General features: G+C 42.8%; 1 protein-coding gene across 3 annotated transcripts in view; it reads right to left on the reverse strand.

Annotated features, from left to right (window-relative positions):
- WDR7 (WD repeat domain 7) overlaps nucleotides 1-18,324 on the reverse strand; it is a 301,241-nt gene that overhangs the window by 142,494 nt on the left and 140,423 nt on the right. For all 3 annotated transcript variants that reach the window (XM_060236131.1, XM_060236133.1, XM_060236130.1), the window contains one exon: nucleotides 6,310-6,531. In XM_060236131.1, coding sequence (XP_060092114.1) covers nucleotides 6,310-6,531 — 222 coding nt within the window. The remainder of the gene's footprint in view (nucleotides 1-6,309; nucleotides 6,532-18,324) is intronic.

The following is an 18,324-nucleotide window of genomic DNA, read 5'->3' on the forward strand; positions in this document are numbered from 1 at the left end:
TACAAGGATGAACATTCCTCCATATAAAAGAATGCTCTGAGCAAAGGTCTCCAGGTCAGGCAAAAGGCTACATCTGAAATACTTTTCTTCGGCCTGTTCATCTGTATTACTGTAGGTGCCTTGACCAAGATAGCGCAGGCTAGCCTGATCTCACCAGATCTCAGAAGCTAAGCAGATTTGGCTGTGGTTAGTATTTGGATGGGAGACCAGGCTTCCTATGCAGAGGCAGACAACAGCAAATACCTCTGAACATCTCTTGACTTGAAAACCCTACGTGGTCGCCTGTAAGCTGGATTCAACTTGAAGACACAAAGGAGGGGGAATATAGCTCAGGCTCAGATGTATCATCTCAGCAAGGATCAGTTTTCTGAAGGAAGGGGGGATTAATACATCCAAGATTATTTCCACAGCTGTTCACCTCCATTCTCAAGCACTGATTTCAACAGTCATTGTCAGGTTGGCATCTACGTGAATCTAATCTCTCAGCGCTTGCAATAAAGAAGATGCAACAATTGGTGAAGTCTCTGCTGCCTTATTTGCATGCTTAATACCACCCTAGTTCCAGAACTTCTTTTGCAAGACAACAGCAAAACCACATTTCCTGAGCAAATTTCAAGGAGGATACATGGTCAATTGCTTCAGACAAGGCTCATGCAACAACCAGCTTGGGAAAGCTCAAAGAGGTTCTTGCAATACCTGCAGCAGCAGTCTCTATTTCTATAATGAGGCCTACTGCTTCGCCTAATCATGGCTGTAGAGGAGAAGTGAAAGTGAAGCACACCCATCTTGTTTGGACAAAGTAAGAAAGACTCAAACATGGTTAATGTAATGTGGAGATAAACAACCAACTATTAACAATACGAAAGACAGCGAATTGCCTGAAGTGCAATGCCAACATGGAAAAAATCTTTATCTATACAGGCTTAGAGATCTACTCACTGTTCAGTTCGATATATTGACTAGTGTGTGAATGCACAAAAGGTACATTGTCCCATTTTGTCAAGTCACCAGAAAAAGCAAGACTATCCAGATTGTGAGCATAGAGGACATTCCAAATATTGGGATTTACACAGAAGCGGGTCATGTTTTCATTTCTTCTTTGCACAAGTCAGATATTTGTTGCTGGTGAAGGAAGCGTGAGTAGACATCTAACTCATTGCTTGTGGAATACTTTCATCATAACTCAGCTGTACGTGTACAGCTACTCGACAGATGCTGGGGAGTGAGAATGGTCATCTGAATCTATTTTTAACTGTTTAACCAAGACCTGATCCTGAATTACCTTTTGAAGGAACAATTCTGAATGAAGGACAATTTCCCATTCGAGTTCTTAGCAAGAACTCAAAAGGTAAAAATGAACATTCGGTTATTTGTCGTTTGCATGACAAAACCTGTTTTAGAGAATGAACGTGGTCTTCTGCAAGCATTATCCAGAGTTCACTTGAGAGAAAGGGCAGCCAATATTTTCAATCCCAAAGGGACTTGTGGTATCATACGTTTGCAGTTGTGTTTGAGAGAGCTGATGCTCTTCCTTTACAGGGGAACAGCACTCGAGGGGAAAGGCAAAGGGGTCAACAAATGTGATTATAAGAGAGGCAACGCTCAGTTCTCTCAGAGAACTACAATTAATGATAAGTAACCTCTCTCTGTCAAGATGTTCTTTGTGCCTTTCTATTGTCAGGAAGGACCTAGCTGACAGTGCAAAACCCCAGCAAAACAGACAATTTAGCTTTGATTATAGACTTGCCCTCACAAACAAGCTTGAGGTTTTGAAGTGAACTTGTACAAAAATGTCTAAGCCAAACCCTTTTGGCACTTTTTTTTTTTTTTTGCAGTGGACATGACAGCAATGAAAGTCTACATGTGACCTTATTCTTATACATTCATCTTCTGATATATGAAGATGGGCGTGGGGTTTTGCTCAAAAATTACAATACATGAAGAATGTATTTACATCACCCACAAAGTTTCCTTAAGCATATTACAAGAATGAAAGCGGATGCATGCTGATGACAACTGCCATTATAGATATAACGAAATGATGCAGTGGAGCATGCATAGCATTGGAGGCTTTCCACTGGAAAGTTCAATTTGTAGGTAGTTCTCATATAGTATTCCCAGTAGTAATGCATGGCTGTGAGAGCTGGACCATAAGGAAGGCTGAGCGTAGAAGAATAGATGCTTTTGAGCTGTGGTGCTGGAGAAGAATCTTGAGAGTCCCTTGGACTGCAAGAAGATTAAATCAGTCAGTCCTAAGGAAAATCAATCCAGACTGTTCCCTGGAAGGTTAGATGATGAAGCTCAAAATACTTTGACCACCAAATGAGAAGGGAGCACTCCCTGGAGAAGATCCTGACAGAAGGCAAAAGAAGAAGAGGATGGCAAAAGATGAGATGGCTGGACAGCATTACTGATGTAACGAACGCAAATTTAAGCGGACTTCGGAGGATGGTGGAAGACAGGAGGGCCTGGCGTGACTTTGTCCATGGGGTCGCAAAGAATCAGACTCGACTGTGCGACTGAACAACTCATCTGGAAATTCAGTGCTCAGTGACAGCATCATCCTCTACTGATGAACTCAGGGGGCAAGGAAGATGAGAGCATCAGATGGGAGATTTTGGTGGGTATAATTCTGGTTATCAACAAACTAAGCAATAGATTTGCTATGTTCTACAGTTGATCCAGAGCTCGGGTGACCAACCTTCTGGTGGTGGCTGTAAATCTCCTGGAATTATAACTAGTCTCCAGGCAACAGAGATCAGTTCACCTGGAGAATATGGCAGCCTTGGAAGATGGATTCTATGGCATTATACCCCACTGAAGTCCCTCTCCACAAACTCCACCTTGTTCAGGTGCCACCCCACTAAATCTACTGCTAATTCCCAACCCAGAGCTGGGAAACATATCCAGTGCCTAAACTGAGGCACTGACCTCAGCCTGAAACATTTTCTGTACAACTTAACTTTGAAGTTTGCTTTAGCATGTGTGATGTGACAGAAGAGAAGGGGGTATGAATTTTCACAGAGCTTTTTTTTTTGTTGTTATAGAAAAAGCCCAGCAGGAACTTGGTTGCATATTAGGCCATACCCCCTGATGTCACCTTTGTTTCTACAGAAAAGCCCAGCAGGAACTTATTTGCATATTAGGCCACACCCCTGGTGCCAAGCCAGTCGGATCTGCATTTCTGTGCATTTCTGCTCAAAAAAAGCCATGGATTTTCAGACAGACTTTGTACTCATTTGATGTCTGGATCATGAATTAATTAAGCACAAGATTTTTTTTTTAAAGGAACAGAACACAAGCTGAGGAGCACTCAATCTTATTCGATTTTGTGCTATGGAAGAGTTTTATCATAATCTTTGGGAATTTATCCAAGGCGATTTAATGGTGAAACCATTCAAGTAATTAGCTACAAAATTCATAAACTGGAGAAAGAGGGGAAAAATTAATAACTTTACCAATAATCACAGGAAATAATTTTCTTGCATTTCATAGTTCGTATTCAACTACTATTAAGTGCATGGGATGGGCTAATAAGAACTCTGTTTCATGACTCCTAATCCAGTTCTTTCCACCAGTGAAAGTGTAATAAGGACTATGGAGAGAAGGAACAGTAGCCGCAGAAAGGACATAGTAGCACTCTATAGACATCAGAGGGGTGAAAAAAGGATTGGATGCAAGAGTTAATGGCGGTAAGCTAGTCACTTATTTAGAACAGAAACAGATTTTTAAAAATCCATAAAGCAGTATGAAATTGTGGGCCCTAACCTGGATAGTCCAACCTAGCCCAATTTCATCAGATTTCAGAAGTTAAGCTGAGTCAGCCCTGGTTAGAACTTGGATGAGACCACCAAAGAAGTTCAGAGCAGGCATATAAACATATGGAACACAGGTCCATGAGTAGCTTATAGATCACAAAACTCTGCATAATCAAAGCAATGGTATTCCCAATAGTAATGTATGGCTGTGAGAGTTGGACCACAAGCACAGAAGAATAGATGCTTTTGAGCTGTGGTGCTGGAGAAGAATCTTGAGAATCTCTTGGACTGCAAGAAGATCAAATCAGTCAGTCCTAAGGGAAATCAACCCTGACTGTTCCCTATTTAGATGCTGAAGTTGAAGCTCAAATACTTTGGCCACCAAATGAGAAGAGAGCACTCACTGGAGAAGACCCTGATGCTGGGAAAGACAGAAGGCAAAAGAAGAAGGGGGGGGTGGCAAAAGATGAGATGGCTGGACAGAGTTACTGATGTAACTAACATGAATTTGAGTGGACTTTGGAGAATGGTGGAAGACATGAGGCCCTGGCGTGACTTGGTCCATGGGGTCACAAAGAGTTGGACTCAACTGTGTGACTGAACAACACAGATAGAACAGGATGCCTAATGGCCTTAAATTTAAATCAAGAATCCTTGGTTTAAATTTAAGGCTTTCAGACATAGTGATGCTCAGCATTCTTCATGGTGCTCTGTATTTTTCATGTTTTTTTGGGGAGACAGTGGGAGGGCTTCTAGAGTTCTGGTCCCAATAGTGGACCTCTTGATGGCACCTAGGTTTTGGCCACTGTGTGACACAGAGTGTTGGACAGGATGGCCACTGGCCTGATCCAGCATGGCTTCTCTTAATGGCAATGGCAAACAACCTCTGAATGTCTCTTACCTTGAAAGCCCTATGGGGTAAGTATAAGTCAGCTGTGACTTCATGGCAGCTGTCACCTCCACCACCACCACCACTATATGCAACTGTAGAGTTCTCTTCCTGCAAAAATTATAAGCAGGGGTGGAATTCTAGCAAGAGCTCCTTTGCATATTAGGTCACACATCTCTGATGTAGTCAATCCTCCAAGAGCTTATTAAAAAAGAGCCTTGAAAGCTCTTGGAGGATTGGCTACATCAGGGGTGTGTGGCCTAATATGCAAAGGAGCTCCTGATAGAATTCCACCCCTGATTATAAGACTAAAGACCTTTGTTCATTTCCAGGCAGATCTGGGTCAATTTACAAAAGAGAATTTGGAATGTTAAATTCAGATAATGCAACTGGGGGGGGGGGTTAGGTTAAGGGAAGGAGTTTCTTCCTCCTCTTCTAGAGTATTTTGTTTAGATATTTCAGTCATCTCTCAAGGCACTGAGAATTTCTGTTAGAAGCATGTTGTGTGATGCAGAGTTATCCCTAATACAATCTTCTTTCTTCAAATTTGATTTGAAGGTGGCATGCCCAAGGACTGAGTAAACAACATATTGAGTGGAAAAGAAATATGCTCACAGGTCAAAATGGCTAGAGGACTAATGGGCAAAAGAGAACAGATTCTATTTCCTGCTACTGTTTGCTCAAATAGTATGGGAACGACACACCCTGTGCGGGAAGCTTTTCTAAATGCACCTGGAGGTGACCAAGTATGTGGAACCACATGCACTCTTAAATACACTGCCTTTTTTACAATTTAGTCTTGGTTAAACTTGGTGCTTGGGAGGGGCAACAGTGGGAAAGCTTCTAGTATCTTGCCCCCACTGATGGACCTCCTGATGGCACCTGGGTTTTTTGGCCATTGTGTAACACAGAGTGTTGGACTGGATGGTCCATTGGCCTGATCCAGCATGGCTTCTCTTATGTTCTTATGTTATACTCAACAGAGCCCTGACATGGATGGTCCAGGCTAGCCTGATCTCATCAGATCTTGGACGCTAAGCAGGGCTAGCTCTGGTTAGTATCTGGATAGAAGACCACCAAGGAATACCACGGTTGTGTCAAAGAGGCAGGCAATGGCAAACCTCCTCAGAATGTCTCTTGCCTTGAAAACCCTACGGAGCCGCCATAAGTCAGCGGTGACTTGATGGCAGAAAATAAAATACTCAACAGCTCATCTTCAAACCTTGATGCAAATCTCCTTCCCACAATCCCAGAACTGAAATTTCTTCCCCTCTGAACCCACTTAAGCATGAGAATGCATTTCTGGGACAGATAAGTAAACAGACCCTGCCTTTTCATCCAACCTGATGCCCAATGGTCTACAGCTCTTCATCATCTTTATGGTACTCTGCATATATGTCCAAATATGTGTAAAAGTGCATAAATTAGCAGTGTGCAATATATTTGCAAGAATTCAAGGACATCATGTCCTTAATTGATATGATATCGTAATCAGGATTATGTTGGTGGCTCAAGTGTTTCAGTTGTGCGTCTTTTCTTAACCTAGGCAATCAAAAGCAATCAAGATCTACTTTATAGGCTTCTAGCTGTAAATGTTTATCAAACCAGCTCATTTGGAGATTGTCATAAGAAACTCATTCAGAGGTGACAGAGGTAACTTACAAGTGTGCCTGGCCAAAGAATAGTTTGATCCACCGCTAGTTGAGCCAAAGCCTTCCGGAATCTGGCTAGAACTGCGCGGCCTGGTCAGCAATTTAGGAGGTTCAATTTCAGCTCCAAACTCTGCTCCAATTACTCCTAGCAGAACAATAGCGGTAGCTTGTTTGCGCCTTTCTTCATAAGACATAGATATCTTCTTCATTTGTGGAAATCCAGAAAGAGAACCTGCAATGTAACACAAAGACAATCAGCAGGAAGATCAACTACTCACCACCAGGGGTCATTCTGCAGAAAAAGAGGTGCCGGAGTTCATTAGCAAAACTCATTTGCCACACAACCCTGCCAGCACTGGAAGGTGTACCAAATTATATCAGCTCAGCATCTACCTTAAAAAGCTTCTTGATAACTGTCATGCTAAATCCTAACTCCCATTATACTTTTCAAACAACTCTCTCCTATGTGGCCACAATAGCATGAGGAAGATTTCCATCTGTCTGTTTTGACTATTTTCTCATTTTTTGAGGGGGAAAACATTAGAACGTTTGTCAAATCTTAAGAGTTCAGCGAAATTCTCATGGGGGTTTGAACAATGGAGCCCAGAAGCAAGTATTGGAAAGAGGGGGGGAGAGAAAAAAAGAGCACAATAAAATATAGAGGTTCTGGAGCGCCACTCCTATGAGCTCCTGCCCAAAATGAGGTCTGCTCACCGCCATTTTGGTCACAAATGTTTTTTTTTTTTGGGGGGGGGGGTGTCCCTTCGCTATGTATAGTCCAGGCTCTTCTCCAGTTTTATTCTTAGTTACATGAAGGTCACTGCAATGCTGCTTGCTCCTGCTATGGTTATCAACATCAGTAGCCTCTGGCCACATGGGAGAAGCCTATTATGTGGTTCCTTCCCATTCCACAATTATCTTTAGAGCAAAATCAGATCGACAAGGAGCCAGAGTGCAGATTCCACTGTGCAGCAGAGGAAGAATCCATGCTTCAGCAGCTCCTAGTACTGGATTAAACCAAGGAGTTCTAGATTCAAATCCCCATTCCATTGTTAACTGCCCTGAGTCCACTTGCGGAGAGGGGGGGATAGAAAACTAAAGAAATGAATGAATATAAAGCTTCCTGGATGACCTTGGACCATGTGGACAAAGAAATACACACCATCTTTGTCCACACCAGTGCGCGAAGGAATATACACCATCTTCTCTAGCCTTACCTAAGCCTCCAAGACTTGTGGTGAGGTCATGGGAAACTGAAATGAATAGATACTTATATATTTTTTAAAAAGTCTTCCCAAACATCATTAATGGCCAAAAAAACAAAACAAGCACTGTATCTAAAAAAGCAGTGGAAGATTCCCCCCCCCCCCACACCCCAGTTTTGCTTCTAAATGCTTAGGGGTGTTGGGAGTCCAGATCCACTTGTGCCACATTGTGAGTGGATTCTGAGTGTTTACTACAAAATCAGGGTGTAGTACAACTACTTCTCAGGTACTCCAAATCAATGGATATGGGGTGAGGAAGAGGATATGGGGACAGGAATGTGAGTGATTGAACTGAAGCTCTCTCTTTCCAGTGGACAAAGGAATATACACCTATATTGAAACATCAGAGGAATACAGATACCTGTCCAAATACAGGTCTGCAGCCTTACGGTTAAAAGCATTTAAAACAGTTAAACATAAACTCCCCAATGCTTCTTAACATTACCTTTGTTATTTTGACAACTGTATTCGAGGTTTATTTTTATAATTTTTTTTGAACATGTCAGGAAAGACACTTTCATATATTCCAGCTAAATTAATTAAAATCTCACCCTTCCCTACTACAATGTGATGTTAAATATCTCCTGTGAAAAGTCTGGGGAAGATCACTTAGTACTCAGGGAGAATTACTAAGTCTGAAGATTAACTAAGTGTGAATTAATAAAAGGTCTTCTGTGCTCTACTGTATGTCCAAACTGCAGCAAATGAAATTTCTTTTTCTTTTCTTAAAATGAGCATAAGAATCCCTGTTAAGAAAACTGATTCCCAGTTCAGCTCTAGCTCTGATAGTTTTACACCCAAAGGGTGGGTGGAATCTTTAACAATGAGAAGGGAAGGAACTAAAAAAAAAAAAAAATCAATAGTCACCTTCTAGGGGAGAAAGATGAAAACACTCTCGATGCTAAGTGATACGTAACGGTTTTAAACATCCATAATTGGGCTATATAATCACCACTATTAAAGGCAACACAAACTTAAAGCGGACTCTTGCCTAAATAGATCCATTTTTAAATTCCCTTCACTCACAACACAATGATCTGGAAGGAAGCCACCACGCTGCCCCTTCCTCCACCCACCCTCCCCCCCCACCTCGAAGAAACACGCTCCATAACAATAGTTCAAAGGAAAGCTCCATTCTGCAGTTGCACTGATTGTTCTGTCAGCTGACCTCTGCAGAAGGGAATTGCTAACCGCTGCCCAGCTCCTTTGCTGACAAATGAATGATCGCGGCTCCATCTATTTTCACTATGGCTGCCTCTAGCCCAGGTGCTCAGACGGAGAGCCCAGTGTGACATCTTAGATCAAGATGAATTGGCACAAACTCCTGATCCAAGATTGTTTTATACCATTTAATTTAGTTTCTTCCCCTGCTCGGATGAGCACAGCTCTGGTTATGGATTTCTATTCTAATGTACTGAAGCAGGCACTGAAAGAAGCCAATGAAGCAGATGCTGGAGCTGGGGACTGCGGGGATACTGATCAATAGGCAAGGCATTGACCCCAGCCGCTCAGCCTCTGCAATGGTCACTGTTTAAAGAAAAGAAAGAGGGGGAATGCCCCACACATGTGCTGCTTCCAGTAGGAAATTAAACAACAGGGGCACTTGGAAAACCTCCCCCCCCCGCAAAAACACCCCTTGTTGATCTTCCTTTTGTTGGATTAAAGCAACTTTAAGGTAACCCTTCTTGTATTGAAATAAATTTATAACCCAAACACTCCTTTATCTTCAAAGGTTTCATGCTGTTCAGACGAATTCGAAACACTCGTTTATCAAAGGGTTCGTACTGTTCGGACAATTCTGAAATGTCGCCTTATTTACATGGACCTGTTCCTCCAGATTAAAAGTTCACATCGACTACTACTGGTAGATTTCAGACTTGCGTTAAAACAAGCCTTGACATATTTTGCACATTACTGTGCAAAAATATTACTCCTGTCTCCTGCTCGCTTAAGGGTCAAAAACTTTAAAAGGGAGTCTGAAACTGGTGATGAGACGTGGTGAGATCTGAGCGTTCTGCAACTGTGCTTAAAGTCACAAACGCTCAGTGTTGGAAAAAGTCTGTTGGTGGATTGAGACAAAAGTTTCGGAGAGATTCATTAGCGTCATAGTTTGTATAAACAGAGCTCTGTGCACAAAAGCACATGAGCACCTTGATCCGCTTAAGTGTGGAGCCAGGTTTTGCTTTTACTCATTTTTTGAGTTATTAGTAGAAACGTGCAATTAATGGCAGCCCTTCCCAACAAATAAGCTGACAGTCAAATGGGAGATTTTAAAATGAAATAACGTCTATAAAAGTTGTCCTCCCTACAAGTTTCATTTGTCTCGTGAAAATTTGGTATTTTCTCACAGTGATGTGCCTTCGTTTAATCATGCTAAAGGGTGACACAGAGATCCATTTTCTTGACAGTACGGTTGATCACCCTATCACAGCAAGAAAATTAATAACCTCAAATAGCCCTATGTGGAAAACAGAAGCTATGCCAGAGAAAGGGGGGGGGAGGTTTCTAGTACACTTAGGTTGTAGAGACAGTGCATAGAAAGTGCACTAAGTAAATGGAAGTGACAGATTTCTTCATTATCGGCTTGGGTTTTAAGGAAAATGGAACACTTTGGCTCCATATTTAAATGCTTTGCCAAAAAAGGTGCCGACTGCATACCAAAAACAAAAGGCAAAGTGAGCTTTTGAGGAATGGGTCTGTGAGCGTGAATGTATATAATTTCCACCCAAATGTGCTTAAATAAAATATAGGTAAAAATGTCTGAAAAGTTTAAGCTGTTTAAAAGGTTGCGAGATATTGATTACTTCATTTAAAAAGCAGTCAGGGAGTGCAAGCGAGAGGTCAGGATAAATTTAACAGTTTTGAAGCACTTTACTAAATAACTCTAAAGATCATGTTAATTGGCTTTGCACAGTTCTAGTGTGAAATTAATTTTATCCTAGCTTACAATAAAAGGATTAAGAGACATATTAAGTTCCGCAGGTTTAACTGGAACAGGAATCAATGGATTTGAATTAAGGCTAAAGGCTATTTTATGGGAGATGGACTATCCCCAGATACTTTATATCTGCTATTAGACATATATTGATGGTCCTCTGTTATTGTATTAGGTATTTAAAAACTTGGGAGGAATAAATGCCAAACTAATTTATTATCACAGAAATACAGTTTTTTTAAGATTTTGAGCAGGGGAGGGTCGTCTTTGTTTTGGATGGTCTACAAACCGGGCGAGACAGCCAGCTCCTACCACACCTGTTCCACCCAGACCTTGAATGCGGATACCATCTTTGAACCACAAACCTTTGTGTTAAAAGCTTACAGCATGTAAACAGTAGCCACCTCTGAAGGCCCAGAGAATACATGCTTCATATATATAAGGTGCCAGCAGTAGGAAGTACACTCCAATCACCTTAGTCATTGTTGTCTTCCCAGCCCTAGAAAGCCCTCTTGTGTTTTATGTGCTTTTGACTTATGGCAACCCCTGTGAATTAATAACTTCCAAAATGCCCTATCTTTAACAGCTTTGCTCTGGTCTTGCAAACTAGAAACCATGGCTTCCTTTATTGAGTCAATCCATCTTAGGTTGGGTCTTCCCCCTCTTTACCTAATGACTTCAGCTTTTCCTAGCCAAAGCCTCCTTGGGGCAGTCGCAAAGGAAAAGCACCTGAGAAGGGAGAACAAGATCTACCTCTGTCAGACGCAAGCGTTGATTTAACTGTACATTCATTCATTCATTCATTCATTCATTCATTCATTTATATTTTGACTTATATCCCGCCCTTCCCACCGAAGTGGCTCAGGGCGGCTCACAACACATAAACTTACATAACATTCATTGTTATGATCTGATTGTGAAATGCTTTGGGAAATGTGAAATGGGTGTGACAATTGTCCTTAAAAGTCCTGCCTCTCCTCCAGGGCTCTGAACCAATCTTTCTGATTTATGCAAATCCAGGCGATTGTCAACCAATCAGAGCCCATGGAACTCCACTGAATAGGAGGGGGTGAGCCAGCCTCAGCTTTAAAAGGGAGAAGAAAACCTTTTTTCTTCTTTCAGATAGGAATTTTGTGGCTCTGAAAGGGCGGGTCAACTTAGCCAGGCTTTTATTTGACTTTTTAGTTAGAATTTGGAGGTCAGCATAGGGAAGAAAGTTTATTTTAGTGGTTCAAATAAGCATCCCGTTAAGAGTCTGCCATTCCTACCTGGCATGTGTAGGTTCTGTGGTCAGGTGGTCACTTAGAGAAAAGAGCAGGTTTGAACCTGCTGAGGTACTCTGTCCAAAGAAAGGGGAATCAAACCTCTCCTCAGGTATTATTTACTTTATTTGGGAGTCAGTGTTACTTGATGTAACATATAAGTTATCCACATATTCTTTTTACCTTATTAAATATTTTATTACTCTGTTAAATAAACCTTTCTTGTTCATCCTCAGGGTTTTGGGGTTTTTTGTAGGGAACTCCTTTGCATATTAGGCCACACACTCCGATGTAGCCAATCCTCCAAGAGCTTACAGTAGGCCCTGTAAGAAAAGTCCTGTAAGTTCTTGGAGGATTGGCTACATCAGGGGTGTGTGGCCTAATATGCAAAGGAGTTCCTGCTACAAAAAAAAGCCCTGTTCATCCTCATCTGTGTCTTGTCTGGCAAATAAAAAATCTAAGAAGCAGGGGTCTCTGTTTACCTCAATATAAGTATAGCATTAGTCTAGCAAGTTTGCGAATAGGAGACCTTTAGGGAGCACATAGTTTAAATATACATAGTTTACATATACATAATTTACATATTACCAAACTTTATAAACCTTGTGCCCCCCCCCCCCTGTTTGAGAGCCAGTTTGGTGTAGTGGTTAAGTGCATGGACCCTTATCTGGGAGAACAGAGTTTGATTCCCCACTGCTCCACATGCAACTGCTGGAGTGACCTTGGGTCAGTCATAACTCTCTCAGAGCTGTTCTGCTCGAGAGCAGTTTGTCAGAGCTCTCTCAGCTCCACCTACCTCACAGGGTGTTTGTTGTGGGGAGGGGAAGGGGGAAAGGATTGTAAGCTGCTCTGAGACTCCTTTGGGTAATGAAGGATGGGGTATAAAGTCACTCTGATACTCTTTTGGGTAATGAAGGGTGGGGTATAAATCCAATCTCCTCCTCATCCTTTTCTTCTTCAATTGTGGATGATAAGAACCTATAGGTACAGTATGTCACAGAAGTGAGTTCACCCCCTCACATTTTGTAAATATTTAAGCACATCTTTTTATGTGACAACACTGAAGAAATGACACTTGGCTGCGATGTAAAGTAGTGAGTCTACAGCTTGTATAACAGTGTAAATGCGCTGTTCTCTCAAAATTACGCAACACACAGCCATTAATGTTTAAACTGCTGGCAACAAAAGTGAGTACACCCCAAAGTGATAATGTCCAAATGGGGTCCAAGTAGCCGTTTTCCCTCCCTGGTGTCATGTGAAGAAGAAGAAGATATTGGATTTATATCCCGCCCTCCACTCCGAAGAGTCTCAGAGTGGCTTACAATCTCCTTTACCTTCCTCCCCCACAACAGACACCCTGTGAGGTGGGTGGGGCTGGAGAGGGCTCTCACAGCAGCTGCCCTTTCAAAGACAACCTCTGCCAGGGCTATGGCTGACCCAAGACCATTCCAGCAGGTGCAAGTGGAGGAGTGGGGAATCAAACCCGGTTCTCCCAGATAAGAGTCCGCACACTTAACCACTACACCAAACTGGCTCGTGTGACTCGTTAGTGGGTGTGAAGGGGGAGCAGGTTATCGCTCTCACTTCCTCATACTGGTCACTGGAAGTTCCACATGGCACCTCGTGGCAATGAACTCTCTGAGGATCTGAAAAAATGCATTGTTGTTCTACATAAAGATGGCCTAGGCTATAAGAAGATTGCCAGGACCCTGAAACTGAGCTGCAGCACGGTGGCCAAGACCATACAGTGGTTTAACAGGACAGGTTCCACTCAGGACAGGCCTCGCCATGGTCGACCAAAGAAGTTGAGTGCCAATGCTCAGCGTCATACGCAGAGGTTGGCTTTGGGAAATAGACCTATGAGTGCTGCCAGCATTGCTACAGAGGTTGAAGGGGTGGGGGTCAGTCTGTCGGTGCTCAGACCATACGACGCACGCTGCATCAAATTGGTCTGCAGGGCTATCATCCCAGAAGGAAGCCTCTTCTAAAGACGATGCACAAGAAAGCCTGCAAACGGTTTGCTGTAGACAAGCAGACTAAGGACATGGATTTCTGGAACCACGTCCTGTGGTTCAATGAGACCAAGATAAACTTATTTGGTTCAGATGGTGTCAAGCGTGTGTGGCGGCAACCAGGTGAGGAGTACAAAGACAAGTGTGTCTTGCCTACAGTCAAGCATGGTGGTGGGAATGTCATGGTCTGGGGCTGCATGAGTGCTGCCGGCACTGGGGAGCTACAGTTCATTGAGGGAACCATGAATGCCAACATGTACTGTGACATACTGAAGCAGAGCATGATCCCCTCCCTTCGGAGGGAGACTGGGCTGCAGGGCAGTATTCCAACATGATAACAACCCCAAACACACCTTCAAAACGACTGCTGCCTTGCTAAAGAAGCTGAGGGTAAAGGTGAGGGACTGGCCAAGCATGTCTCCAGACCTAAACCCTATTGAGCATCTGTGGGGCATCCTGAAACGGAAGGTGGAGGTGCACAAGGTCTCTAACATCCACCAGCTACGTGACGTCATCATGGAGGAGTGGAAGAGGACTCCAGTGGCAACCTGTGAAGCTCTGGTGAACTCTATGCCCAAGAGGGTTAAGGCAGTGCTGGAAAATAATGGTGACCACACAAAATATTGACACTTTGGGCCCCATTTGGACATTATCACTTAGGGTTGTACTCACTTTTGTTGCGAGCAGTTTAGACATTAATGGCTGTGTGTTGCATAATTTTGAGGGAACAGCATATTTACACTGTTATATAAGCTGTAGACTCACTACTTTACATTGTAGCCAAGTGTCATTTCTTCAGTATAGTCACATGAAAAGATATACTTAAATATTTACAAAATGTGAGGGGGTGCACTCAATTCTGTGACATACTGTATAAACTAAGGATCTACAGGGAAGGCAAAGGGTGGTGGTGCATATTTTTCAGTCCAGAAGACAGTTGCCTCAGAATCTCACCCCATGCCACCCATATGGGATATATATAAGTAAGTAGAGAACTTTAAAAACTTGACAATTCCAGTTAAAATGATCTCAGACAGCATGACTTAAGCTCTTGGCCTGAGATTTATGTATTTTATGTACCCTAATCTTACGTATTTTATATATATTGTAAGCTGCCCTGAGTTCCGTAAGGAAGAAGGACAACTAATAAACGTTTAATCTCCAAGTCTGCTGTGAAATTCACTGCATCATCTTGGGCCAATCTATGTATCTCAGTCTAACCTATCCTCACAGGATGGTTGTTCTAAGGCAAAAATGATGAGAGGGGATCAAAGTTGCACACTGCTTTGGTCCCCACTGGAAAGAAGAAGAATATAAATATCTACATAAAAATAAGCAAAAAAGAAATAACTCTTCTGGATTCACAGAACAAGGCAGGCAGATTTGGTTAATGTGAATCTGTTTTAAACCTAACTGTGATTCATCGATTAATTACAAAACAGAAACAAAATTCAAAGACCTTCTACCTACTGATTAATAGAATAGCTTGCTAAACATTTCCAGGTGCATGATTTTGCTTTAATAGTAGATGCCTGGTGTCTAATTATGAATACTTAGCTTCAGATGGCAGTACACCCAAAGTAGGGTCTCCACAGATGACTTGAGTGAATGAGTAAGTTCATATTGGAGAAAGTGATCCTTCAGGTATGCTGGCCTCAAACCATGTAGGCTTTAAAGGTTTATACCACTACCTTGAGTTGAGCCTGGGAGCAAGCTGGGAACCAAGTGTAGATGGAACAAGGCTGGAATATTTATTTATTTAATTTTTTAGGCCATCCTTCCCTGCAAGCAGGGCTCAGGGCGGCTTACAACAAAAAGGAACACAATAAATAACTAGAACTTAGCAGTTTGGTATAGTGGTTAAGTGTGCGTACTCTTATCTGGAAGAACTGGGTTTGATTCCCCACTCCTCCACTTGCAGCTGCTGGAATGGCCTTGGGTCAGCCATAGCTCTGGCAGAGGTTGTCCTTGAAAGAGCAGCTGCTGTGAGAGCTGTCTCAGCCCCACCCACCTCATAGGGTGTCTGTTGTGGGGGAGGAAGGTAAAGGAGATTGTGAGCCACTTTGAGACTCTGAGTTGTGGAGTGGAGGGTGGGGTATAAATCCAATACCATCATCTTCTTCTTCTACAGCAAAATACACAATATATACATCAAAATTCAGTCCATTTCAAGATGGTGGGGAAGAAATTCAGATTCTACAAGCCTCCTGTTGGGGAGGCTTGCAGAGAATGAAGGACATGGGAGTGCCAGACTACATGCTATAGATACTGCCCTATCAACATTCTGGCCATCTGTTCACAAAGGACATCCACCAGGGCAACTAGGGCCATTTTAGACCTGTGACTACACTGGGACTAGGGCTGCCAAGCCCCCAGGCCGGGTGGGGGTTCTCCCACCCTGGAGGTTCCAACCCGCCAGCCCACATTGGGACAGCAGGGGGAACAACCTCTGACGTTGCCGGCACAATGACGTCACATGCGGGTAATGTCATCATGTCGGTGATGTCACGTGCCAACTGCTCTAGGCATTTTTGGGAAAGCTCTATGGTTTTCCTGGAAGCTCTAGCAATTTGGGAGGGGAAACTCTATGGTAGAGTGGTACCAATGTCATTGGTAGAGTGTTCAAAAAAACCCCAGAGTTTTCCCGGAAACGCCTAGAGAGGCCAGCGCACAACATTGCCGGTGCAATGACATCACTTGTGGGTGACGTCATTGCGTTGCGTGTGAAAAAGTCCCCCGCTGGAGGACACGGGGGACTTGACAACCCTAACTGGGACCTATTTTTATCCTCATCTTTGGTTTTACTCTCTGTCTTGTTCATGGCTACTGTTCATTTTATTTTAACAATTTACATTTGTTTTTGGAAAGCTACCTCAGAAATAAAAGTTGATGGTAATTTAAAAAAAAAAAGCTATAACAAAGTAAAAGGTTTTTAAAGGAATTATTGTCATGCCTCACTTTGCAAGACTTTCAGTTATAATCTACTGACATGCCTTCTCTCTGCTTCTTGGAAAACTGCATGGGCTTCTGCTGGAGCCCAGCTTTACAAATTGGGGTCAATGGAAGGTTTTGGTTCTTTAGAAATAAAAAAAATCCTTGGCAAGCTATTTCTGTAGCACTCAAGCACTGTTGACCTGGAGAGTAACAAGACTAGACATTAAATACAGAAAAAAGCCTGTAAGTGATGCAGTACATTAACAGAAGTATACAGGCGTTGCTATTTGCCTTTTAATTATTCATATAAATGTGACACCATTGGGTGACCTGAACTATTGGGAAGCTTACTGTGTTGTCATCTGTGAAGTGTTGAGATTCTTGTTGTGCCACTTTTGAGGCAGAACTACACTTGACCATCAGCTGTGCATGCCCCTGAGCGAAAGAGCACCAAACGATGCTTATAAAAATTTCAAATGTACCTCAGGAAGTGTGAAAAATTGATTGTAAGCCAGGCCCATTTTACTGCATTTCTTCTTCCTTCTTCCCTACTTGCCAATCTCGCAAATACACAAAACAGACTTTTCTGTTTTGAACCAGCAGCCCTACAAGGACAGGCTCAGGGTGGGTGACAAATAAATGAACATTAGAACAACAACAAAAAATCATAAAACAATTTAACAGTTTAAGAATATCTGAAGGGCTGTCACAGAGGAGGGCAGGGAGATATTCCTGATGGCTGCAGAGGAGAGGACTCACAATAATGGGTTCAAATTATAGGTAGGAAGGTACTCACTGGATATTAGGAAAAACCTTTTTTTACAGTAAGAGTTGTTCAGCAGTGGAATCAGCTACTGAGGGAGGTGGTGAGCTCTCCGTCATTGGTAGTCTTTAAGCAGCAGCTGGACAAACATTTGTCAGGAATGCTCTAGGACAGGGATGTCAAACATGTGGCCCGGGGGCCAGATCAGGCCCCTGGAGGATTCCTATCAGGCCCACAAGCAAGTCTGCTTTCTTCTCATTCTTTCTTGCTTCCTTCTGTGTCACTGCCTGCTTTGCCAGGCTTGCTCAATTACACAGGAGCAACAGAACAATTTTCTCCATTGGCTGAGGCTCCTCCTTTGCAGAGGAAGGAGAGCTTGGCTCACAGCTACTGAGTCAAGTCTCTATTGCTTCTATTAGCAGGCTCTGCCCCCTCCTTATCCCCTGGGGAGGGAGAGAAAGAGCCAGAGCTTTCTTTGCCTAGTTCCCTCAATCACACAGGAGAGATACAAAATCTGTGTGTTTGCCTGCGTCCTTTATAAAGTTTATGTCTCTGCTACCTGGCATTACATTTTTGACGCACATGGCCCGGCCCCACAAGGTCTCATTTATGTCAGACTTGGCCCTCATAACAAATGAATTTGACACCCCTGCTCTAGGATGATCCTGCATTGAGTAGGGGGTTGGGACTAGATGGCCTGTATGAGCCCTTCCAACTCTATGATTTTAAGCACAAGAGGACTGCAAGGATGTACACCCTGAAAGACTGGTAAGAAATTAAAAACGATGGAAGTTATCGTCATAATCCTCTTGCAGTTATACAGCAGTCTGCAAGGTTTACTGAAGTGAATAATC

This window comes from Heteronotia binoei, chromosome 4 (genome assembly GCF_032191835.1).
Source record: "Heteronotia binoei isolate CCM8104 ecotype False Entrance Well chromosome 4, APGP_CSIRO_Hbin_v1, whole genome shotgun sequence".
Classification (NCBI taxonomy): Eukaryota; Metazoa; Chordata; class Lepidosauria; order Squamata; family Gekkonidae; genus Heteronotia; species Heteronotia binoei.